Raw genomic sequence first — 26817 nt, forward strand, 5'->3', positions numbered from 1 at the left:
GAACCAAGATTGCGCCACTGCACTCCAGCCTGGGTGACAGAATGAGCCTCCATCTCAATAAATAAATAAATAAATAAATAAATAAATAAATAAATAAATGTACATATATACTTATAGTTATGTATGCGTGTATTTTACGTATGTACGAATACATACATATTAGTTTTTGTTTTGGAATTATTTTAGACTTATAGCCAAGGTGCAGAATGGAACAGGGTGTTCCCAAACACTTGTCACTCATCTTGCCGTAATATGAACACCTTACATAACGATAGAACCATTATCAGAAGCAGGAAATTAACATTGGTACAATGCTCTTAACTAGAGGCTTTATTCAGATTTCACCAGTTGTTCCACAAACGTCCTTTTCCTGTTCCAGGATCCAAATTTGCATGTAATCGCCACATCTCCTCTTTCCCTTCCAATCTGATATTTTGTCTCCTCTTTTCTTTTACAACCTTGACACTTTTGAAGAGTTCTGGTCAATGCTTCTGTAGAAAGCTCATTAATTTGGGTGGTGTGATGTTTTCTCATGATTATGTCGAGAGGGTGCATTTTGTCAAGAATACCCCAGAAGTGATGTGCCTGTCTCGATGCACCACACTGGGGAGTCCATGATGCAGATATGTTTTGTTACTGGTGATATTAACCTTGATCACTTGGCTAAAGTGGCATCTGATGGTTTCTCATTTTTCTCTCCCCACTGCCAGCCATAATTAATAAATATCTTGGGGGAAATACTTTGAGACTGCAATGATCCAAGCAGAGGGAATTTAATACAAAGAATTGATTACTCCTACCTGAGAAGCTCCACAGCCCAGAAAATGGCAACCTCAGGTAGCTAGTACCAACTCTTGACCTGAGGCTCAAAGAAAGAAGGTGTTGCCAGAGTCCAGGGTTCCCGGTCATGCATAGAAGCCTGTCTGGTGAGGCTGGAGCCAGGAAGGAGACCTAGGCACTGCTAGTAATGCTGCCTGAGGCATAGAGAGATGGGAGAAATGCCCTCTTCCTGTCTCCTATTGGCCAAGCCCAGCCAGAAGCCAGCTGACGTGGGAGCCTGGGAATTGTGGTCCGCAGGGGTCAGCCCCTCTGCAGTATAGTGGGGATGGGTGAGGAGCGCCTCTGACACTGTTGCCACTTCTCTAGGGCTGCACTGACCCTTATGGTAGCCACAGGCCACGCGTGGCTCTTGAAATGTGACTCATCCAAACTGAGGTGTGCTCTAAGTGGATTTCTAACACGGAATGGAAAGAAGAATGTAAAATATCTCATTAACAACTTTTCTATTGATTACCTGTTAAAGTGATAATATTTTGATGTATTAGATTAAATACAATATATTATTTCATTTAATTTTACCTGTTTCTTTTAAAAACTTGGCTACTACAAAATTTAAAATTCTGCCTGTGGTTTCTACGTGTGGCTTTCATTTTGTTTCAGTTGGATAATGCTGCTCTAGGGTACACTTCTACCCAGCCTATGTCAACAACATTGTAAGAATAACATCCATCCTGGACAAAGGTCATACCCTTGAGCCATGTCAGGAGGGCATGTCCAGCCAAGGTTTTAGAAAGCCAGGACTGCACTGGCACACACTCACAGCTCTGACCATGTCATCAAACATACAGAGACTGGGCTTCCCTCTGCTCTTTCTTTTTTTTCTTTTTCTTTTTTTTCTTTGAGGCTCACTCTGTCACCCAAGAGCATTGTGCATTGGCATGATCACAGCTCACTGCAACCTTAAATTCCTGGGCTTAAGCAATCCTCCAGCCTCAGCCTCCCAAGTAGCTAGGACAGCAGGTGCATGCCACCATAGCTGGCTAGTTTTTGTTTTTGTTTTAGTAGGGACAAGGTGTCTCTATGTTGCCCAGGCTGGTCTCAAACTCCTAGGTTCAAGTGATCTCCTGTCTTGGCCTCCCAAAGTGCTGGATTACAGGCGTGAGCTGCCTGGCCCTCCTCTGCTCTTTATGTATCATGCAGGGTGTAGGTTAAGGTCAATATTCAACAACTTCAGCTCCAGAGGCTACCTAATGTTTAATACACTAGTAAAAACACTATCATATACCTGGATAGCATTTGACAGGAAGGGCTATATGACTGCTACTGCATTGTATCTATACAGTGTTTTTATAGCTCACAAAGGTCTTTCATCCCAGCCTCCCAGCCAGTCACCCAGCATGGCTCTCCTCATTTTATAGATGACAGAATGAAGCCTGAGAGATCACATGGATTTCTGTGGCTCCCAGACTCCCAATGCATCTCTTGGGGAGCTCGTCAAAATGCTGATCCTCTGGCCCTGGCCTCACAGAGTCTAATTCAGTGGGTAAAGGCTGGGGCCCAGGGACCTCCATGTTGCAGACTCTGGGGACTCTCACGCAGATGGTTGTCAGACCACACTTTGGGACATAGCAGCCCTCTGAGTTCTCAGGGGATGTGAGTGGCAGGGCTTGTCTGAGCCATGCTTCTAATAGCCAGGTTGGGCTCTTTCCTGGTGCCAAACCCATCATCTTTTGGAGCTAGGCTTCTAGGAAGACCAATACATACCTGCCTCACTGCCATCTCTGGCCACACCCTTGATGTAATAGAGGGTTAGTGTGGCTGAAGCCAGGTCAGGCGGTCAAACATGGTGCTGGTTGTACCAAACTCAGAATAAGTTTTGTCATATCTGGCTGACTTTGGGATATAGCCAGTCTTTGTCACTGTGCTGGGCTCAGGTGAAGGGAAGTGAGTTTGCCTCCCCCAAGCAGACACCAAAGCTTCATCTTGATGTGGAGCTTGATGATGCCAAATTGGGTCTGGTGGTTGAGAAAAATTTGCGTTGAAATGGCCAAATAGGATTCCACAGTCATGCTAATGGGGAAGGCCAGGGCACAACTCCTGCAGCCTGGCAGAGTGAGCATGGGCCTGGCTGTCCTGCCGTCACTGATCGCTCCTTTCTGCTCTGCAGTGGACAGCGGACTGCAGTGAACCACTGGACAGCAGCTGTTCCTTCTCCCGAGGGCGAGCCCCCCCACAGCAGGTAGGGAATCAGCTCTGCGCTCTGTATGGGGGTGTCCTATGTCTTGTCTGCCTGGGTTCCTGGGCCGGCCCACAGTGGCTCCTGAGGGGTGGTGACATGGAGAGTGCAGAGAGGTGGGAGAGGGGAGGGGGCATCTGTCCCGTGGAAAGCCCTCCGTAACTCCCTGCCCACAGGTAAGCTCCCACTCCCCCAAACTCATCGATTGATGAGATTTCTTTTCAGTGGCTGCGTTCTATATATTAACACATATCTGGAAGCAGCCCAGATGTTCACTGAGGGGAATGGAGAGGTGCCTTGGGATCCATCCTTACAGTGGAATATTACACGGCTCTCAAGTGACTGCACTGAGGGTTCAGGTACCGACATTGCAGCCCCACAAACAATGGGACTCGGCATTTTGATGCTGGTGGGTGCTTTGGATATCACTTCTGCTCCAGATCTGCAGAAGACCTGGGAGGGGCAGCCTGTGGGGGAGCTGTCAGAGACCTGTCCATCCCCCCAGCCAACCAACAGTCCTGGGACCCCGCCAGAGCCTGCCACCTTTCTCCCTGCTGCTTGCCGTGAGGTCCTGAGAGGCTTGTGGGTGGGTTGCGTGGCTGGGAGGGAAGGGAGGCAGCTGCTGCTCTTTGAGAGCTGCCCTGGTGACCCCCTGGCCCTCCACCACACCCTATGGTGGTCCAGCTGTTCTCACTGATACCTCATCCCTGCCTGCAGGAGCCTGTGGGATTAGAGGCTGAAAAAAACATGTGTCCCCGTCCCGAGTCCAGCCTCAGACTATGCCTGTCTGGAAAGCGGAGGGAGCCCCTGCAGGCTCCTGCGAGGGGCCATGCCTGGTTTCAGAGCCGCTGCAGTCATGGGTTGCCCTGGGCCTACTTGCTCATGTTCAGCTTCAGTCCACTTAATCATGTTCAGCTTCGGTCTCCTGGCAGATTCACCCAACTCCTCTATTCTGTCTCGAGAGAAGCTGGTCAGTGGCCTTGGTTCTAGATCTTTCTTAGGCTGTAGGGCGTGGCTGCCCCATGGTGTGGAGGGACGGCTGCCCAGGATGGTTCTTTCACGTGACAAGATGTGCTTGTACGTCCAATTGTTTCTTAAGAAGGAGGCCATAATAAGAGCCTCGGGGGTGGGGGGTGATGGGAGACCTGGAGTCTCGTTTTTGTTCTGCCGCAAACTTGGTGGCAAACTCTTCCTTCTCGGGTCTCAGCTTCCTCACATAAAACCCAGAAGGAGCCTCGACGGCCTCTGAGGGTCCTTCTAACATCTCCGTGCCATTTGCAGATGAGGAAACTGAGTCCCACAGAGGTGCCACTTGCCTGCCCTCCTCCCCATACGGCACTGCTACCTTGCCCAACTGCAGGAGGTGGCCTTCCAGGGGGTGCCTCTGTCTCTGCTGCCTCCCTGCCTGGGACCCCACGTTATGCTCCCTGACCCCCTAGCTTTTGGTCTAGGCCCTGCTCCTCAGGGGCACTGTCTCTAGCTCCTGCCAGTTATTCTGGGGTCTCCTAAAAGGAGATTCCCCTCACTCTTCAGCAGCAATGGTGAACTTGGATTTGGGGACTCAAGCACCAGAGAGAGGCTTTCAGGAAGTGCTTGAAGCTCTTGGATGGGAAATAAGAAGTTTGTCACTGAGAGCTCTCTGCTATTTGGTCAGCAGGTGTCTGGTTCTGGAATGTTCCAATGAAGAGTCCTTTTTCCTCTCCCCTTTACCATCTTTTTCGGGGCTTGTCTGCTGCCTTTCCCCTCTGGTCCCTTTCTCCACATCACTCCTGATAGGGTCTCCAGGGGGCCAGGAAGTGTTCTCCCCCCTTTCTCCCCTCATCTGCCTCACCTCCCACACCCAGCTGTCCTCTCGGGTCTGCCTTCCCCACCTGCAGGAGGTCGTGTAGGGGTTCGCCAGATAATATGGGCCCATGGAGCAGGGCTGGGGGCTTGTAGAGTGGGGTTAGGTATGGGCTTGTCCCTGCTCCAGGCACCCTGACACCGCAAGGAGCAGCTCACCCCAATCCCACCTTCAAGAAGCAGCTGAGCAGTTGACTCGGGGTACGCGGTGTTTGACAAAATGAAATATAACTCAACTTAAAAGTGAAGTTGTGAAAAGCTCATATTAAATCCTTTCTTGACAGGTGGAACTGAGACATAGGTTCATTATGGGGGAGGAGCCCAAGGAGGGTGGAGGACGGGGTCTCTGCATAGAACCCCACCTAATCACCTGACATGCCCAGAGGCAAGGTTTTGTGGGAGGGACCTCCTACAGGCCTTAGGGGCACTGGCATTCCCATCACCCCTGACCTGCGGTGGCCGACTGATCATCTAGAGGGAAGAGGGAGAGATGTCTACTTCCGAGAAGTGGAAGAGGGGCTGGGCCACTGAGGGACACCCCCTGCCACAGCCATGTGTGCCTGGTGCTGTGTTGGTCTTGGGTGCAGAGTCTGCGACGTCCATGCCTGGAGAGCCAGCTGGGACAGAAGGGAAGGCTCAGTCAGAATGCTGGGTTTGCCCGAGTCTGGCGTGGGATGCACCACCTGTGCTATATGAAGTTGCTTACAGCCACGGAAACCTCTGAAGGTTGGAGAGGGTCTTTCAGGAGCGATTTCTTAGAGATTTGTCAACGAGGAGTGTTTGCAGGGGCCTGGTGCTAAGCTCCCGGTGGGCTTGAAGCCAGGGACCTGCCTTCAAGGGCATCACTGATAAGTGGGAAGGACAAGACACAGGTGTAAAAAAATGCACCCTGCATGGCATGAGATGGGGCCCAGGGGGCAGCCTGGAGTTCAGAAACCTGGGCAGATGCACAGAGGAGGTGAGGGGGAGTTGCACCTCCTGGATGGATGGCCAAGGTTCAGACCTGGGTGCTGCAGGGGGAGGCAGGAGCATCTGTGGGCCTGAATTTACACGAGGTCTCCTGTGGTTGGCAGCACCTTGGTTCAGTGATGACAGGCTTTATTTTTAGACATCAGAGACTGAATTTATTAGGTACAAACAACAGGGTGGCATAAACAAGAGGAACCTTTATTTTTCTCTTGCCACCAGCCTGGATGGGCGTTTGGGGCTGGTGTGGTAGCCCAACAGTGTGGGGGCCGGCTCCTTGCTTCTCACCGGTCTACCCTCTCTAGAGTGTTGCCCTTGGCCACGTGGCCCATGGTGGCTCATACCCACGTCCACGCATCTGCCCGTGGGGACACCCACCTGGGTTTCCTTCCCGGGAACCTCTGATTTCTGCCCACGAAGCAGCCATCTCCTGTTGCCCCCTACTGGAGGGATCAAAGCTGGGCACCTTCATTTGAGTGACGGCACCCCAAGGAAAGCCCCATGTAGCTGGCCTGTGGCAGTGTCCTTGTCACTCCTGTCATGCAGGGGCTCTGTGATGGAGGAGGACCCAGGCAGCTGCCCACTGAAGGGTGCCTTTGCTGAGTGCCACTCTGATGGGATGCTGCTGTTCCCTTCATCCTTCAAGGCTCCCTTCAGCCTGGCCCACCAGAAGCAAGAGCACAGGACCAGCTCTCGGGGACACCACCCATGAGCACCCCGGCTGGCTCCTTGCTGCACCCACGCGCCCAGGCAGACACCCTCACACCGACTCATGCTGTTGCCAAGCTGTTCCACACACACCTGCCTGTGCCTCAGCCAGCTGGTCAACCCTAAGACGGGAGTTAGGGCGGGCTCTACTTCCTCAACCACTTCTGGCCTAGGGCCTTGTACTCAGTAGGCACTCAATAGTGATGCCTGAGACTGCACTGAGTTGGCCCAGGCTCAGTCCGTGCAGTCATTCCCTAGTGGGCCCTTTTCCTCCTGCCACACCAACTTTGATGAGCTTTCTGGGGCCATCAGGATGATGGGAGAACACTGCTAACCCATTTTTACCCGTGGGGACAATTAGTTTCAGGGAGAAACTGAGGCTACATGGAGATGCGGTGGCTGGCTGCTCTGGTGCTCCTCTTGACTGCCCACGTTGGCTGCACATGTCCAGGAAAGTAGAGTTGGCAGGAAGATGCAGAGGTCCTGCATTCTGCCAAGCAACCTCTGGGTGGTGGGTCACAGACCATGCCCTGCACCAGGGCCCAGGGCCCAGATGTGGCCCCATTTGCAGATTAGTCATACACTGGGATGATTGATTCATCCCCAGCAGGCTTCCAGCGTCATCCTGTTTGTTATTTTAGCTAATGTCAAAAAGAAAACCTTGCTTTTTCTGAACCCTTTCAGAGGCAGAAAGTGGGGGCAACCTAGAAGAGATTGGGTCCCACGAGAGAGGAGGAAGAGAGCCCAGAGAGTGTAGAGCATAAAAAGGGCTACAGATAGTTCAGAAGAGGCCGACCAGCTGCCGGCAACTGGGATTCAGCTGTATTTGGGATTGCCTGACATCCTGGCATCCTCTTCCCAAAAGACTCACCCATCACCTAGTCATTTAGTTAGGACGTCAGACGTTTCCAGCTTTTCATTGTAATGGGGGAAATGTATAGGGATTGTTGAAATTAGAGACTGCAGCAGCAGTACATTCAGAAAGCTTTTCAAGGTGTTGGCATGGGATTTAGAATTCAGGAAAGAAACCAAATGCATGGGAAAGGTTGTATGGGGTCAGGAGTGAGCAGCTGTTTTCCATCTGCACAGGTGTGCCAAGAACAGGAAATTAATATGCACCACAACAGCACAGCCTCTGATTAGACTTGGGAAGGACTTCCCTTGACGGAAGGACTTGTTGGCCCACCGTGTTGGCTGTTAAGCAAGGTGATGAAATCTTTGCTAGGAACCTGATGAGCACGACTGCCTATCAGGCAGGTTCACATGAAGCCCTGGGAAAGATGGGGGTGTGTCACAAATGATGACTTTGAGTTTTGACTGAGGGCCTATGATCCCAACATTCCCTGGAATAAGTGAAGGGCACTCTCTTGTTTCATCCTGATGCCCTGTAGCAAACAGAAGCATAAAGAGAGTCAAAGAGCCTTGTCCCAAGGGCCAGGAGAACCAGATGTTGACCCAGGAGTGACACTGGCTCCAAGCACCTATTCAGAAAAACAACTACACAGACTCCTTAGAGTCTCTCCAGAAATCTCTGTTTGCATTCTGTAACTCCATGAAACACCCAACTGGATCCAAATCACTGCCACAGCAGGTCTGGGTCTTCCTAATTTCTCTACTGTTCCCCATCCCCTGATACCTTTGCCAACCTTCAGGCCAGCTATATGGGCACCAACATTGACTCCAACCCAGGGGATAACAGATGGTAGGTGGAGGAGACCCTCAAATACACTAATTACCTCTGGCCCCAGAAAAAGATGGAAGGAGTTTTCTGCAAGTCAACTTGCTACCCTTCAGTAATTATAGGATTTGGTTCTGTGCTAATTTAAAAAATAATTAGTGCAAATGATATCTTAGTAAAAGTGCCTACATTTTTTAGCACTTCCTTGGATACGTAAGAAATACCAGGTATATGTTCATAGTGCTGCTCTCTGTTTAGTTCATATTTATTGACCCCCTGGTGTGAGCCCAGCAGATGCGTCTGTGTGGGACCTTCTGGATCACTGCTAGTTTGTAGGGTAAAAACTAGTTTACACAGAACAAGATGACAACATACACGTAAGATCCCCAAAGAGATGTCATCCTGGCCACAAGAACTGTGGTGATTCCAAAGAGTGGTTCAGTTGGTCTCTGTGGGTAGGGAGGTGTCTTGCAGGACACGAGACCTGACCTATGCCTTTGGGAATGGGTAGGATGTTTGACTAGATGGAAGGGAAGAGAGAAGAAGATGAAGAGAGAAGACATGATGTTAGCAAAGGTTGAGTAGGGCACAGTGTTGGGATGTTAGAGTAATAGTTAGGAGGCAGCACAGCTAGAGGAGATGGATCATATTGGGTGTTACTCAAGTGGGGGGCTGAGAATGGTGAATGCAGAGGGGTCTGTGTGTGGGCTCAGATGTTGGAACCTCTGTCCAACCCAGCCCCTGTTGTGTGCCTTGAACTTTTTTCTTGTATCTTTCTCTGGTGTTCCATACAGGCAAAGTCTGTTCCCCTGTATCAGTCAGGATAGCCTAGGTAATGCTGCAGTAACAAACAACCCTAAATCTCAGTAACATTAACATTAAACAACCAACAACCAAACAATCCAAATTTTAGTAACTTTAAACAACCAGGGCACAGCTTGGCGGAGTAGTTCCATTTTAACCAGTAGCCATGACAGAGAAAAAGGAGCTCTGGAGGATCATGCATTGGCAGTTCAGTGCTCCAGCCTAGATACAACACTTGTCACTTCCACTCTGAGCTTGTTACCCATAACGGGTCATGTGGCCTCATCCAACCATAAGCACATTAAGAAGTACAACGCTACTCTGTGCCTGGAATGAGGGGAACCAGAACTATTTGGTGACTGGCTAGAATGACTGTCACATGCCCTATCTCTAGTAGAAGCTTTCCGGAGGCTGGGGCTGAACTTTTCTTTCCCTCTTCTTCTTCACCACCTCAAATCCTTGATGGAACTCAAGGATTAAACTTGTGGGGGCCTAGGGTAACCCTTAGCTCTCTGAAGATTTGCTGAAAAATCAACTTGTAAAAGGCAGATTAATAAGAGAAAAGGCATACACATTTATTTAACATGTATACATGGGAGGCTGCAGAATGAAGACCCAAAGGAAAATTATCTGTTTTTATGGTTAAGTTCAACAGAGTATGGACAGTTGTAGAAATGGGATTGGACCAAAAGGGCGTGATCTAATAATGCTAATAGACAAAATGGGGAAACACAGCAAGGCCTGTCTGTCTAGACTCTCCCTGGCCTCTCTGTGCAGCATTCCTTCCTTCTGAGTTGGGGCAGGACCCTCTCTGGAATGGGGGTGTCATGACCTATAATCAAACAAAGCAGATCAGATAATTTATTTATGGCCAGTTTTTAAAAAGAAAGGCAGAGGCAGAATTAGAGCTCTATCTTTAGGTTTCATGGCTGGCTTTGGGAGAAAGAGGCTGTGGTTTCTCGCGGTGGGGAAGAGGGAGTCTAACTTCTATGGCTAGCTTCAGGGGAGAGAGAGACGGACAGGCAGGAGGGCAGAAAGTCAGAGAAAGACTTCTGCTTCTGAGGCTGCTGCTGAGGCCTTCATTTTGGGATATTGTTTTCTGAGCCCCAACAAACTCCCATGCACTGGAGTTTAAGGCCTCCAGTGAATTCTGAAACATCATGGGCTCTCAGGTGGCAGGAAGCTCAGAGGTCACCTGATCCAACTCCCCACCATGTTAGCAAAGGTTGATTTCCAGTAGCAGGGAGCATTTCCAGCAGCAGGGAGCTCACTGCTTCAGAAGGCATCTCAGCATATTGTTAGGCAGCTCCATTAATAAAAAAGTTCTTTCTTTGATTCAGCCGCAAGCCCCCTTCTCATTGCTCCAGGTGACGGTTTTTATTTAACTCTTTTGGTTGTGTCTTTTGCCTACTTACTTTCCTCAGCAGCCGAGCATGGCAAGTCTTTTTAAGCTAAATATCCTCTTACCTGCATGAGGAATTGCCTTTGCTGTGGTTGGGTCATTCCTTTGTTTATTTACTTGTTCTTTCACCTATTGATCGGCTCCAATCAGCCAGTCATCACTGAGGGCTGCTGTACTCCAGGTTGGGCACTGGGCACTGGGCACTGGGATGGTGAGGGACATAGCCATGGTGACTGTTTGCATGGAGGGTAGAGTGGAGAGAACAGATGCTCAAGCTGCAGTGAGAAGATGTCTGGGACATGACACAGTGGTCCTTCGGGCCTGGGTCACATGCCCAGGAGCACTAGAAGTGTGCGCTGTGATTCCCCTTAACATTCCTCCCAGAAACAAACACGGCACAACCTCTGTGCTCACCAGCGTATATGTCTGTCTTTCAGAAAATGCCATCTGTCCTTATCCTCAAAGTGCCTTCTGGCTCCAGCTCACTTGGAGGAACAGGATGCCACGCTTACTAAACAATGCTGACAACTAGCTCCTATACAGAGAACCATCAGCAGCCATGCATTGGGTGCTTGCTGTATACATTCTGAGCCACATGGCCTGGTCTCTGCACTCAGGGAAGCTGGAATCTGCTTAGGGAAATAAGCTATTCTGGAGGAGATGGCAGCATGTGAATATGGGGAGGAGTAGGCTGGTGTCTGCATAGGGCCTTGCATTGTAGCAGGAGAGGTGAGACATACAGGCAAAGTGGGAGCCGCCATGATGTCGCGGAAGCAGCATTGCACTTGGGTTTAGGAGATGTGCTTTCAGCCTGGGCTGTGCTTCCAACTTACCATTGGATCCAAACTTACTATTGGATCGTGAATAAGATACATTATCTCACTGCAGCCTCAGTTTCTGCTCTATAAAATGAGGAGGTGAACTAGATGTAAGGCCATCAAAATGTCTTGTTGAAAATATAGACCTAAACTTCTGCTTCTGGAAAATGCAATAGATGTTCTTATCTATATTTCTCCTGCTAAATACAACTAAAAACCCAAGACATTCTGTATAAAATGAACATAAGAAGACTCAGAGAGGTGGAGGGAAGAAGGCAGACCTGCTAGGGTGCCCAGGACCTGAGGAATGACACAGTGAGGAGCTTGTTTTCTTTTTGCCTCATGTGTCACATACTTGGCACTAGGAAATGCTAATGGACACAGGCAAAAAAAAAAAAAAAATCCCAATAAAAAGCTGCTCTCTACAGGAAATGGACTAAGAAAAGAGAAAAAGATAGGATAGAGAAGAAGGAAAATGATAGGAAAAGATCTAGCAAGACAAAAACTTTTCGACAGTAACTGCTGTACCCCAGCCAAACACCACAGAACACATCCCCACCCCCATCCATCCCAGCCAAGACCGAGTGGGAGCTCAGATCCCACCCCTGCTGGGCTATCAGAGGGGCTCCAACCCCCTACAAGAGTAGTGTCAGAGAAGGCCAGTGGGGAGCTGCGACTTTCGTCCCCGCCAACTGGTGAGAAGGCTCCTACCCACGCCCCATGGTGTCACTGGAGACAGCAGGAACCTGACTTGCACCCCCACTGGGCAGTATCCAGGTGTCCCTCTCCTTCCTGCTGGGGTGGTGTCAGAAATAGTGAGTCAGACTTCATAGACTCCCAGGGATGATGAGGCCAGCCCCACTGCATGTCAGAGGGGACCACATGGGGATCCGGAACTCCCACCTCCACCCAGCGGTGACAGCAAGCACCCCTGGGGCGTCAGAGGAGGTTGAGTGGGCAACCTGGACTTCCACTTCCACCTGGCAATAATGAGACTGTCCCCTGCCCTTTTCCCCTGCCAGAGTGGTACCACGAAACACGAGTTAAAGCAGGAGGTTTAAATATGACTCTCTCATGAGCTAACATGAAAATGTCCTGGTTTCAATTAAAAATTGTTTGTCATACCACAAACAAACTGACTGAAATAATCAGTGGATGTTAACACTGAGATGCTAAAGTGGACTTTATCATCATTAAATTTTTGCTCTGGGAAGGACCCCATTAAGAGGATGAAGAGACAAGTTACAGAGAGGGAGAAAATATTTGCAAACCATATCTGACAAAGGGCTCGTATTTAGAGTATATAAAGAACTCTCAAAACTCATCATTAAAAAACAATCCAATTAGAAAATGGACAAAATAAAGTGACATTTTTCACTGAAGACGTTTTTCCCTGAAGGTGATGTACAGATGGCAGATAAGCACACAAAAAATACGCAACATCATTAGCCATGACGGAGACGCAAATTAAAACCCCAACAAGACATCACTCCAATGAGAATGGTTAAAATAATTTTTTTAAAGTGACAATGTCCACTTCAATTTGGCAGCATTAAAAAAAAAAGTGACGGCCAAGAGCGGTGGCTCATGCCTGTAATCTCAACACTTTGGGAGGCCGAGGCGGGTGGATTGCCTAAGGCCAGGAGTTCGAGACCAGCCTGGGCAACATGGTGAAACACCGTCTCAACAAAAAATACAAGCATTAGCTGGGCATAGTGGCACACACCTGTGGTCCCAGCTACTCGGAAGGCTGAAGTAGGAGGATCACTTGAGCCTGGGAGGTGGAGGTTGCGGTGAGCTGTGATCAAACCACTGTACTCCAGCCTGGGTAACAGCGAGACCCTGTCTCAAAAAAAAAAAGAAAAGAAAAACAAAAAGAAAAGAAAAACTAAATGACAGCGTCCAATGCTGGTGAGAATGCAGAGAAACTGGATCACTCCTACAGTAGTAGTGGGGATGTAGAATGGTATAGCCATTCTGGAAAACAGTTTGGCAGTTCAAAAAAAAAAAAAAAAAATGAAACCTGCAAGTACCATATGATTTGACTGAGCAATTGCACTCCTGGGTGTTTATCCCAGAGAAATGAAAACTTACGTTCACACAAAAATTTGTACTCAACTGTTTGTAGCAGCTTTGTTCACAATACACAGAAACCTGGAAGCAGCTCAGGTGATCTTCAGCAGATGAATGGTTAAACACTCAGCAATGAGAAGGAATGAATGCCTGATGATGCAGCAACCTGGAGGAGTCTCTGGAAATCATGCTGAGTGATTTTCAAAAAGCCAGTCCTCCGAAGTCGCATACTCTGCAATTCCATTTATATAACATTCTTGAGAGGGCAAAGTAATAGAAACGGGGAAGAGGTTTGTGGTTGCCAGGATGAGGGAAGGTGTAGGGGCAGGAGGAAAGTGGATGTGGCTATAAGGGGCGGCCTTGTGATGGTGGGAGTGTTCTGTGTCTCCACTGTTTCAATGTTGATACCCGGAGATGCTAAGTTGGACTTCATCATAATTAAACTTTTGCTCTGGGAAGGATCGTATTAAGAGGATGAAGAGACAAGTTACATTGTGGCATTGAACTATACTTTCCCCATGGAGGGAAACTGCGTATAGGGCACAAGGGGTCTCTTTGTATTATTTTTTACAAGTATGTATGAATCTACAACCATCTAAAAATAAAAAGTGTAATTTGTAAAAAGTATAGAAAGTGTAATTTACAAAATACAAAAAGTAATTTGTAAAAAGTATTTCTATTTCCTCAGAACCTTACATGGAGATTCCACATAGAAACAGGAAAGGGATAGAACTGTTTTTAGGGGGCAAGGGGAGGAGCCCTGCCTACTTTCTCTCCCACCCACCCACCTCATGGCTCTTAGAACATCTCTGCAGGACTCCTAGGTCACCCCCCAGACCAGATGAGCTCTCAGCCTCTCCTGTCATGACCTTCTGTAGTTCTGAGTCTGGTACTGGCAGAAAAGGACAGATCTTTGGGGCCTGGGGAGTTCAAAGAAGCCCTCCCTGTGAGGCGACCCTGGAGGATGGGATGGTGTTGGAATGGGGAGTGTTGATTTTCCCCATCTCCTGGAAGCCTTTCCCTGGCAGGAGCTGGGGACAGTTGAGGAGGATCCCATTATTTCAGCAGGTTTTGGACAGGCAGCCAGACAGAAATGGCCTCTGGTGTGGCCCAGTCCAGGACAGGCTCAAATAGCATGGTCCATTTAAAACCTAAATCACAACCCTAATTAGCTGAGAGTGGGCAGAGGGTTGGCCTAGGAGAAATATACTTGGCCACAGGCATTATCATTGTCTCCTATCTCTCTCTGGCCTTTGGGTCTTAATTCAAAGACAAAGGGAGCATGGGGGAAAAGACAGGATGGACAGACAGACACAGATGTCCCAGCATGAAAGGAATGGCCTTTCCCTCTCCCAGACTCAGCTTTAGTGCCACCCAGAAAGCTGTCTCTGCTGGGCTCTGCCCTGCTGTTCTCCTGCTTCAAAGGCCCCTTGGGGGTCTATTTCCCCCTTTCCCAGCTGCGTCTGGGGTGCTGTCCTTCGTTCTGAACACACACACACACACAAACACACACACACAAACACACACATGGTATTGCCATGATAGGCCTGTTTCTCTTTGGGTTCTGCCCCCTGCCACCTCCCCCTGTGCTTTCCCCCTTAGTTGCTCTCTGAGAAGATCCAACCATTCTCAAAGTCTGCTTTAGTTTGGGCCTGAGAAGAGTTTCAGATCTGGCCCATAGGAAGCCTCTGTTTTGGCCCAGGAGATGAGTCTGGGGTCCTCTGGTCCAGAACATTTCATGTAATGTAAAAGCCCTCATGGTGTCTCTCATATATTCCAATATAGAGTCACCAATGTAGTCCATGTAGTCGTGGGACCAGTGAGGAAACACAGGTCCAAAAAGCCAGAGTGAGGCCGGGCGTGGTGGCTCACGCCTGTGATCCCAGCACTTTGGGAGGCTGAGGCGGGTAGATCACCTGAGGTCAGGAGTTCAAGACCAGCCTGGCCAACAAGGTGAAACCCTGTCTCTACTGAAAATACAAAAATTGCTCATGGACCCATTCCAAGATGGCCAAATAGGAACAGCTCTGGTCTGCAGCTCCCAGCATGATTGATGCAGAAGACAGGTGACTTCTGCATTTCCAACTGAGGTACCTGGTTCATCTCACTGGGACTGGTTGGACAGTGGATGCAGCCCACAGAAGGCAAGCGGAAGCTGGGTGGGGCATCACGTCACCCGAGAAGCACAAGGGGTCAGGGGATTTCCCTTTCCTAGCCAAGGGAAGCCATGACAGATGGTACCTGGAAAAATGGGACACTCCCACCCAAATACTGCACTTTTCCAACAGTCTTAGCAAATGGCACAGCAGATTATATCCCGCAGCTGGCTCAGCGGGTCCCATGCCCACAGAGCCTTACTCACTGCTAGCGCAGCAGTCTAACATTGACCTGTGAGGCAGCAGCCTGGAGGGGGAGGGGCGTCTGCCATTGCTGAGGCTTGAGTAGGTAAACAGAGCAGCTGGGGAAGCTCGAACTGGGCAGAGCCAACCATAGCTCAGCAAGGCCTGTTGCCTCTGTAGACTCCACCTCTGGGGGCAGGGCATAGCTGAACAAAAGGCAGCAGAAACTTCTGCAGACTTAAACATCCCTGTCTGACAGCTCTGAAGAGAGCAGTGGTTCTCCCAGCATGGTGTTTGAGCTCGGAGAATGGACAGACTGCCTCCTCAAGTGGGTCCCTGACCCTTGTATAGCCTAACTGGGAGACACCTCCCAGTAGGGGCTGACTGACACCTCATACAGGCAGGTGCACCTCTGGGACGAAGCTTCCAGAGGAATGATCAGGCTGCAGTATTTGCTGTTCTGCAATATTTGTCTGCAATTGCTGTTCTGCAGCAATATTGCAGACCCCAGGCAAATAGGGTCTGGAGTGGATGTCCAGCAAACTCCAACAGACCTGCACCTGAGGGACCTGACTGTTAGAGGGAAAACTAACACACAGAAAGGAATAGCAGCAACATCAACAAAAAGGACATCCACACCAAAACCCCATCTGTAGGTCACCAACGTCAAAGACCAAAGTTAGACAAAACCACAAAGATAGGGAGAAACCAGAGCAGAAAAGCTGAAAATTCTAAAAACAAGAGCGCCTCTTCTCCTCCAAAGGATTGCAGCTCCTCGCCAGCAATGGAACGAAGCTGGATGGAGAATGACTTTGATGAGCTGACAGAAGTAGGCTTCAGAAAGTCGGTAATAACAAACTTCTCCTAGCTACAGGAGGATGTTTGAACCCATCATAAGGAAGCTAAAACCCTTGAAAAAATATTAGACAAATGGCTAACTAAAATAAAGAGTGTGGAGAAGACCTTAAATGACCTGATGGAGCTGAAAACCATGGCATGAGAACTCGTGACGCATGCACAAGCTTTAATAGTCAATTTGATCAAGTGTAAGAAAGGATATCAGTGATTGAAGATCAAATCAATGAAATAAAGTGAGAAGAGAAGTTTAGAGAAAAAAGAATAAAAAGAAACAAACAAAGCCTCCAAGAAATATAGGACTATGTGAAAAGACCAAATCTACGTTTGATTGGTGTACCTGAAAGCAAAAGGGAGAACCAAGTTGGAAAACACTCTTCAGGATATTATCCAGGAGAACTTCCCCAACCTAGCAAGGCAGGCCAACATTCAAATTCAGGAAATACAGAGAACACCATAAAGATACTCCTTGAGAAGAGCAACCCTAAAACACATAATTGTCAGATTCACCAAGGTTGAAACAAAGGAAAAAATGTTAAGGGCAGCCATAGAGAAAGGTCGGGTTACCCACAAAAGAAAGCCCATCAGACTAACAGCAGATCTCTTGGCAGAAACTCTACAAGCCAGAAGAGAGTGGAGGCCAATATTCAACATTCTTAAAGAAAAGAATTTTCAAAAAAAAAAAAGAATTTTCAACCGAGAATTTCATATCCAGCCAAACTAAGCTTCACAAGAGAAGGAGAAATAAAACCCTTCACAGACAAGCAAATGCTGAGAGATTTTGTCACCATCAGGCCTGCCTTCAGGAGCTCCTGAAGGAAGCACTAAATATGGAAAGGAACAACCGGTACCAGCCACTGCAAAAACATGCCAAATTCTAAAGACCATCGAGGCTAGGAAGAAACTGCATCAATTAACGGGCAAAATAACGAGCTAACATCATAATGACAGGATCAAATTCACACATAACAATATTAACCTTGAATGAAAATGAGCTAAATGCCCCAATTAAAAGACACAGACTGGCAAATTGGATAAAGAGTCAAGACCCATCAGTGTGCTATATTCAGGAGACCCATCTCACGTGCAGAGACACACATATGCTCAAAATAAAGGGATGGAGGAAGATCTATCAAGCAAATTGAAAGCAAAAAAAAGCAGGGGTTGCAATCCTAGTCTCTGATAAAACAGACTTTAAACCAACAAAGATCAAAAGAGACAAAGAAGGCCATTACATAATGGTAAAGAGATCAATTCAAGAAGAGCTAACTATCCTAAATATGTATGACCCTAATACAGGAGCACACAGTAGACTCCCACACAATAATAACGGGAGACTTTAACACCGCACTGTCAATATTAGACAGATCAACGAGACAGAAGGTTAACAAGGATATCCAGGACTTGAGCTTAGCTCTGCACCAAGCAGACCTAATAGACATCTACAGAACTCTCCACCCCAAATCAACAGAATATACATTCTTCTCAGCACCACATTGCACTTATTCCAAAATTGACCACTTAGTTGGAAGTAAAGCACTCCTCAGCAAATGTAAAAGAACAGAAATCACAACAAACTCTCTCTCAGACCACAGTGCAATCAAATTAGCACTCAGGATTAAGAAACTCACTCAAAACCACACAACCACACAGAAACTGAACAACCTGCTCCTGAATGACTACTGGGTACATAATAAAATGAAGGCAGAAATAAAGATGTTCTTTGAAACCAGTGAGAACAAAGACACAACGTACCAGAATCCCGCGGACACATTTAAAGCAGTGTGTAGAGGGAAATTTATAGCACTAAATGCCCACAAGAGAAAGCAGGAAAGATCTAAAATCGACACCCTAACATCACAATTAAAAGAACTAGAGAAGCAAGAGCAAACACATTCAAAAGCTAGCAGAAGGCAAGAAATAACTAAGATCAGAGCAGAACTGAAGGAGATAGAGACACAAAAAACCCTTCAAAAAATCAATGAATCCAGGAGCTGGTTTTTTGAAAAGATCAACAAAATTGATAGACTGCTAGCAAGACTAATAAAGAAGAAAAGAGAGAAGAATCAAATAGACGCAATAAAAAATGATAAAGGGGATATCACCACTGATCCCACAAAAATACAAACTACCATCAGAGAATACTATAAACACCTCTACACAAATAAACTAGAAAATCTAGAAGAAATGGATAAATTCCTGGACACATACACCCTCCCAAGACTAAACCAGGAAGAAGCTGAATCTCTGAATATACCAAAAACAGGCTCTCAAATTGAGGCAATAATTAATAGCTTACCAACCAAAAAAAGTCCAGGGCCAGACAGATTCACAGCTGAATTCTACCAGAGGTACAAAGAGGAGCTGGTACCATTCCTCCTGAAACTATTCCAATCAATTGAAAAACAGGGAATCCTCTGTAACTCATTTTATAAGGCCAGCATTATCCTGATACCAAAGCCTGGCAGAGACACAACAAAAAAGAATTTTAGACCAATATCCCTGATGAACATCGATGTGAAAATCCTCAATAAAATACTGGCAAACTGAATCCAGCAGCATATCAAAAAGCTTATCCACCATGATCAAGTGGGCTTCATCCCTGGGATGAAAGGCTGGTTCAACATATGCAAATCAATAAATGTAATCCATCACATAAACAAAACCAATGACAAAAACCACGATTATCTCAATAGATGCAGAAAAGGCCTTCGATAAAATTCAACAGCGCTTCATGCTAAAAATTCTCAATAAACTAGGTATTGATGGGACGTATCTCAAAATAATAAGAGCTGTCTATGACAAACCCACAGCCAATATCATACTGAATGGGCAAAAACTGGAAGCATTCCTTTTGAAAACTGGCACAAGACAGGGATGCCCTCTCTCACCACTCCTATTCAACATAGTATTGGAAGTTCTGGCCAGGGCAATCAGGCAAGAGAAAGAAATAAAGGGTATTCAATGAGGAAAAGAGGAAATCAAGTTATCCCTGTTTGCAGATGACATGATTGTATATTTAGAAAACCCCATCGTCTCAGCCCAAAATCTCCTTAAACTGATAAGGAACTTCAGCAAAGTCTCAGGATACAAAATCAATATGCAAAAATCACAAAAATTCCTATACACCAATAACAGAGAGCCAAATCGTGAGTGAACTCCCATTCACAATTGCTACAAAGAGAATAAAATACCTAGGAATCCAACTTATAAGGAATGTGAAGGGCCTCTTCAAGGAGAACTACAAACCACTACTCAATGAAATAAAAGAGGACACAAACAAATGGAAGAACATTCCATGCTCATGGATAGGAAGAATCAATATCATGAAAATAGCTATACTGCCCAAGGTAATTTACAGATTCAATGCCATCCCCATCAAGCTACCAATGACTTTCTTCACAGAATTGGAAAAAACTACTTTAAAGTTCATATGGAACCAAAAAAGAGCCTGCATTGCCAAGACAATCCTAAGCAAAAAGAACAAAGCTGGAGGCATCACACTACCTGACTTCAAACTATACCTCAAGTCTACAGTAACCAAAACAGCATGGTACTGGTACCAAAACAGAGAGCTAGACCAATGGAACATAACAGAGGCCTCAGAAATAACACCACACATCTACAACCATCTGATCTTTGACAAACGTGACAAAAACAGGAAATGGGGAAAGGATTCCCTATTTAATAAATGGTGCTGGGAAAACTGGCTAGCCATATGGAGAAAGCTGAAACTGGATCCCTTCCTTACACCTTCTACAAAAATTAATTCAAGATGGATTAAAGACTTAAATGTTAGACCTAAAACCATAAAAACCCTAGAAGAAAACCTAGGCAATACCATTCAGGACATAGGCATGGGCAAGGACTTCATGACTAAAACACCAAAAATGATGGCAACAAAAGCCAAAATAGACAAATGGGATCTAACTAAACTAAAGAGCTTCTGCACAGCAGAAGAAACTACCATAAGAGTGAATAGGCAACCTACAGAATGGGAGAAAATTTTTACAATCTACCCATCTGACAAAGGGCTAATATTCAGAATCTACAAAGAACTTAAACAAATTTACAAGAAAAAAACAACCCCATCAAAAAATGGGCAAAGGATATGAACAGACACTTCTCAAAAGAAGATATTTATGCAGCCAAAAGACACATGAAAAAATGCTCATCATCACTGGTCATCAGAGAAATGCAAATCAAAACCACAATGAGATACCATCTCACACCAGTTAGAATGACAATCGTTAAAAAGTCAGGAAACAACAGATGCTGGAGAGGATGTGGAGAAATAAGAACGCTTTTACACTGTTGGTGGGAGCATAAACTAGTTCAACCATTGTGGAAGACAGTGTGGTGATTCCTCAAGGATCTAGAACTAGAAATACCATTTAACCCAGCCATCCCATTACTGGGTATATACCCAAAGGATTATAAATCATGCTACTATAAAGACACATGCACACATATGTTTATTGTGGCACTATTCACAATAGCAAAGACTTGGAACCAACCCAAATGTCTATCAGTGATAGACTGGATTAAGAAAATGTGGCACACGTACACCATGGAATACTATGCAACCATAAAAAAGGATGAGTTCATGTCCTTTGCAGGGACATGGATTCAGCTGGAAACCATCATTCTGAGCAAACTGTCACAAGGACAGAAAACCAAACACCACATGTTCTCACTCATAGGTGGGAACTGAACAATGAGAACACTTGGACACAGGGCGGGGAACATCACACCCCAGGGCCTGTTGTGGGGTGGGGGGCAGGGGGAGAGATAGCATTAGGATAAATACCTAACGTAAATGATGAGTTAATGGGTGCAGCAAACGAACATGGCACATGTATACCTATATAACAAACCTGCACATTGTGCACATGTACCCTAGAACTTAAAGTATAATTTAAAAATAATAATAATAATAAAAATACAAAACTTTGCTGGGTGTGGTGGCTTGCACCTGTAGTCCCAGCAACTCGGGAGGTTGAGGCAAGAGAATCGCTTGAACCTGGGAGGCCGAAGTTGCAGTAAGCTGAGATCACACCACTGCACTCCAGCCTGGGCCATAGAGCAAGACTAAAAAAAAAAAAGAAAAAAAAGAAAAAAAAAAAGCCAGAGTGACTGAATGAGGCCGCAGGAAGCAGAAAGCAGGTTGCAGGCCGAGAATCCTGTTTTCTCCACTCTCAGCTCAAACCAGACCCCGTGTCCCACAGCTAGCTCCCCGGGGAACCCCGTGTCCATGAAGTGAGAGAACCGTATTAGGGTCGGGCTTGCCTCTTGCCCTCATGGAATCTGGAAGGACATCCTGCACTGAGAAGGGTGTGGACTGGGACTGGGAGTCCTTTGGGGAGTGGAGACTGCACCACCTTTATCTCTCTCATGCCCAGAGCTGGGTCCTGCACAGCCCAGCTGCTCAGTGACTGAGGGTGCACTGTATCCGGGGGTTTCCATTCAGGAGGCCGGGGCTGAGGGCTGGCCAAATCTGCCCCAGTGTCACCTGATGTAGCAGGCCTGCTAGGGAAATCCACACCAGCCTGCCCTAGAATTCTCTAGGGGAAACTTCCCCCATGACAGTCCCAACAATAGAGAGCATCCTCCCGCTGTCCTATCCCATTCAGCCTAGTTTCTAAACACTCACAGCCTGGAATTGTCATTACACACATGCCCCCACATATGCACTTGCACAGCAAAAATCACTGCACAGTCGTGTATTCATAAAGAAAAGCCAGCAGCTAGAAGATTTGTTGTTTTCACTGCATCTGACTTTGTATGTTTTTCTACCATACAGCAACTCACTCTCACCTTGTTGCATTCATGCATGCGCGGAGACCGCAGCCTCATCGCATACCCACTCACATTCCACAATCCCTCTCTCTTCACTGCAGATGATGCACTTCCTCCACCAGCACTGCCTTCCCAATCATTAACAAAGATAGGTGTGGAGAATACAGATGCTTGCAGGGGAGGGATACGTTCCTGCTTTATGGAAATCTCTGCAGTGGGTTCAGTTTACCTGACTGAATAGAATAACTGCATGCATAGTGTACAGTGGTTAGAGCATGGCCTCTGGGCCATACTGTCTGTGCTCCCATCCTGGTAACTGGCTCCATGAACATGGGCAGGTGCTCTGTGCCTCAGTCTCCCCATCAGTAAAATGGGGCTGGTGATCACACCATCTGCTTCTTAGGGTTGTAGTAACAGTGCCACGCTTGGGCAGTGCTGGCACATACTGCATGCTGGGTCAGTATCTCCTATTGTCATCATCTTTATTCTTCGCCCTTTCAGGAGTCTGACCTCCCCTGAGCTGGGGATGTCTCTGAGGCCTTCCCAGAGACAACTTCAGTTTCCCTTCCCACAAGCAAGCTGTTTCCATTTTATTTTCCACATGGCTTAAAGTGCTCATTATCCCTCTGTGATCTGTTCTGCCAGCAGTATGGTGCACCCTGGTATGGGGCCCCCTAATTGCCAGTAAAAGGGGCTGTCGCGAAGGATTCAGCAGTGTTTAAGTGCTAAGAACAACCCACTGAAAAGGATGATTGTTTTTGATAAGGCTTCTCAGAACCTTGGCATTTCAGCAACCGGGGGGGCAGGGCCTGGGTGCTCTCAGGGCTGGAGAGGATGCTGTGCTCAGAGGGAAGCTGTGGTTACCAGGGCCAACCATGGAATTGCCAACTGGAGAATGTTCTTTAAGAGGCCACTGAGGTTTTGATGGATAGCTGACAGTGCCTGGCCACTGAGTCTGTGCGAAGAAATATTTAATGAATGACTCTGGGTCCCAAGGCTAGGACGAGGGGTGAATGGGCAGGAAGATACAACAAGGAAGTGGAGCCACGGTTCCCACCATCGAAAGGGGAGAGAGTTAACAGAAAGTGTGTTAGCTGAGTATTTCCCAAAGGGGGTTCCATGGAACCCTAGCCCTGCAAAATTCTCTGTGGAATGAAAAGGAAGAGTGAGGTAGATTTCTAGCCAAAAACCTTGGGAAAGAAATATTGCATACTCCACTTCCACATATGTGAAGAGTTAACATCCACTGAAGAAGTTCTGCAATAAAAATTTCAACATCGTAACAATTTTCTACATTTTAATAATGTATTAGCAGCCTTGTCATTCAGTATATACCAAACATTTGACTATATAATCTTTTTGAATTTTTTCCCTGTTAAAACTTGAACATTTTGAGGAATGAGGACCATTTAGAGGAATGAGGCTTTCTGAAAGCATCGTCTGTGAACCATCCCAGCTACACTAAACTTAAACCACCAACCCTCCCTTCTCTCAGTGATTCTGATGCACACTGACATTTAGAGCCAGGGGATTGGTGCTTCCAGAACACCCCGGGGAGCTCTGCAGTACAACAATGACGAGAGGAATCAGCTCTGCACGGGAGTGTGCAGGGTACGTGCTGTGATCGGCATGTGCTATGAGGTTCACAGGGTGTGGGCTGCTGAGGAGGCTGCAGAGCTGCAGAGAGGAAGAGTCCTCAACTAGATCCTAGCAGGAAGGAAGACTCATGGGAGTGGGAGGGTGTGGAGAGAACATTCTTTTGTTTTCACTGAGTCCAGGAAGAGTATAGTAGCCTAAAGTGAAATATAACTCCATACATGCTGCAGCTTCGTGTGCCCTTGAGAGGCAAGTCCAACGCTTGCCTGGGATGAGCCGAGCTTGGGTCCCCTTCTTCTCTGTCCTCAGCTTGACAGCCACCTCTCTGTATGGGTCCTCAGTGTGAGCCAGAGGTGAGGGTGGTGGGAGAGAGAGGTGGGTCTGTTTCCTGGTGAGAAGTTCCAGAACTCAGGTACAGTCTGCCTGTGAGGGGTCTGCCTGCAGGCACCTGCCTTCCTGCTTCTCTGACTTCTCTGGCTTCTTTGGACATTCGAGGATTTGTAGAACAGGTGACACATGTATGTGTATGTGTGTGTGGTACATGTATGTTTGTGTGTGATGTGTGTGTATGTGTGAGGTGTATATGTGTGTGCATGTGTGCATGGTGTGTATGTGGGTGTGGATATGTATGTGTGTGTGTATATGCCTGTGTGCATGGTGTGTATATGTGTCTTGTATGTATAGGTGTGTGGTCTACATGCATGTTGTGTGTGGCATGTGCGTGTATGTGTGGTGTATATAATATGCATGTAGTATGTGATGTGCACATATAGTTGTAGTATACATGTATACCACATGTATATATGTGGTGTGTGCACGTATGTATGTTTGGTGTGTGGTGTGTATATGGGTGTGGTGTGGATGTGTGTGGATGGATGTGTATATTGTATAAGTGTGGTATATATATATGCATGTATGTGTGTAGTATATACATGTATGTGTGTGGTATGTATATGTACATGTGTATATGTACGTGTGGCACATATTGTGTGGATGTGTGTATGCATACCATGCATGTGTGTGTATGTATGTGTGTCTGGTATGTATATGCATGTGTGGTGTGTATTGTGTGGATGTGTGTGGATGTGTCTGTCTAGTATGTATATGCATGTGTGTAGTATTGTGTGTACATGTGTCCGTGACGTGTACATGTATGCATATGCGGCCCTGTGGCATGTGTACATGTATGCATATGTGGCACTTGTATGGCTGTAAGCATTTGTCTGGCTCCGGAGCCACGTGGCAGGGCTGGGTGACAGAGTGGCCACTTGGGTGCTCAGCCTAGGGCAAGTGGGCCCTGGGGATGGGCATGTGAAACCATTGGGCTCCTGGTTGTTCAGTTTAGCTTGGCAGTTAATAACTCTGTTGCGTGAAGCCTGGCCCCCTGGGCACTGCCTGGGCCACCACCTCAGCATCAAGGGACAGCAAAGGAAAGCTCTGCAGGTGAGACTCTTCCTGCTCTCGGCTGAGGCTGGAAGGAGATGGATGTCTTCTCCACGTGCTAGGCTATTTCTTCAGCCCCTGTTGATGAAAGTTTGCCTTCAGTGGTTATATGCCTGTCTCGTGCCATTGAAACAAACCCCAAGGAGGTGTCCAGATTCTTGATATGCACTGCAGTTCTTATATCAAGTAGAGTGGCAATAAGGAGTGCGGCCCCTGTGTCCAAGGTGTTGCCCTATACCTACTTCTCCAGAGACTCAGCTTCTCGTCTGCCAGGCCCCGAGTCTTCATGGCGATCTCCTTCCTGATATTCAGACAGAGAGGCCCGATGCCTTGCCCACTGCTCTCCTCCATGTGTCCAGCTCAGCGGCTGGGGTCCTCATTCTTCTCAGTGCTGTCACCTCCACCTGCTGCCTCCTCCAGGGCTGCTGAGCTTCACAGCTCCGGGGGTGCTGTCCATATGATATTCGTTCCTGGAGCTGCACCCCCAGGGCTCCCTGGAGCTGTGCAAAGATGGGGTCCGGCTCCTTGGTTTGTAAAGGGCTCACCTTGCTGGCACTTTTGTTCCTCAGCTCTGAAAATCAGAATTGCAGTCATCACGGGGGAGGGAATGAGGCAGGAGGCCGGTCAGTGTGAGAGTTAACAAGACTCAAGCCTTGTGGCAAAGGAGAGGTGAGACCCGGCCCAAAGGCCCAAGGTGGGCTGTGGGGCAGAGACCTGTGGGGCAGAGCGAGAGAGGAAGGAGAAGCAGCCTGGTGCCGAGTTTTCCAGCCTGGGGAGGGAGACACAGGAGTCAGGAGGCTGAGCCACAGGGCGGGGGTGGCTCAAGAAATACAGTGTGTACTGGGAATGGCAGGGATATCGCTGGGTTTCTTGTCATTTAAATATGGATTTAGGCTCTTGATATCATTCAGGGATATGTTCCCTGAGTTGTTGTAAGGAGTTGTGGGGATTCAATGAGGAAAATGTGTGAGTCTGTCACCTGTGACATGTGTTGGTTGTGTGACTGCCATGGCTCTTGGAGGAGCACTGGTTGCCACCGTGACTCTACCACCTGCTCCCCAGCTGGGCCATGGCCCCTCTCCCCAGGCTCCTGTTTTTCACCCCCAACATGGAGATGGCAGCAGCTGATCACAGGGCTGTTCTGCAGATGCACGGAAGTGTGGGCTTCCTCTGTAAAGAATAAACACACACATGCAGGCACAGCTTCTGCCCTGGCTCTTTCCCTCCCATCAGCTGGGAGCACATTTCCCTGACCCCAAGAATCTGGAAGTCCAGAGATTGGTGGGTCCCCTGCCAGGGATACTGCTTTGGAAATGCCCAAGTTTGCCCTGCCCAGTCACCTCCCTTAGCCCAAGGGTAGTGCCCCCTCCTCCAGGCAGAGAGGTTCCACCAGCTCTCTGCACAGGGGCACTGGCCCCCTCACAGCTGCTGCCAGTGACTGTTACTCTGACCTGTCCTCCCTCCCTGCCAGTTGAGGA

At 47.5% G+C, this 26817-nt stretch overlaps 1 protein-coding gene across 17 annotated transcripts in view; it reads left to right on the forward strand.

Annotated features, from left to right (window-relative positions):
* Nucleotides 1–26817, forward strand: part of CTIF (cap binding complex dependent translation initiation factor) — a 326114-nt gene that overhangs the window by 95173 nt on the left and 204124 nt on the right. For 13 of the 17 annotated variants that reach the window (XM_055368763.2, XM_055368767.2, XM_055368765.2 and 10 more), the window contains one exon: nt 2948–3019. The exons of the other annotated variants lie outside the window; for them this stretch is intronic. In XM_055368763.2, coding sequence (XP_055224738.1) covers nt 2948–3019 — 72 coding nt within the window. The remainder of the gene's footprint in view (nt 1–2947; nt 3020–26817) is intronic. 17 annotated transcript variants of the gene reach the window in all.

This window comes from Gorilla gorilla, chromosome 17 (assembly GCF_029281585.2).
Source record: "Gorilla gorilla gorilla isolate KB3781 chromosome 17, NHGRI_mGorGor1-v2.1_pri, whole genome shotgun sequence".
Classification (NCBI taxonomy): domain Eukaryota; kingdom Metazoa; phylum Chordata; class Mammalia; order Primates; family Hominidae; genus Gorilla; species Gorilla gorilla.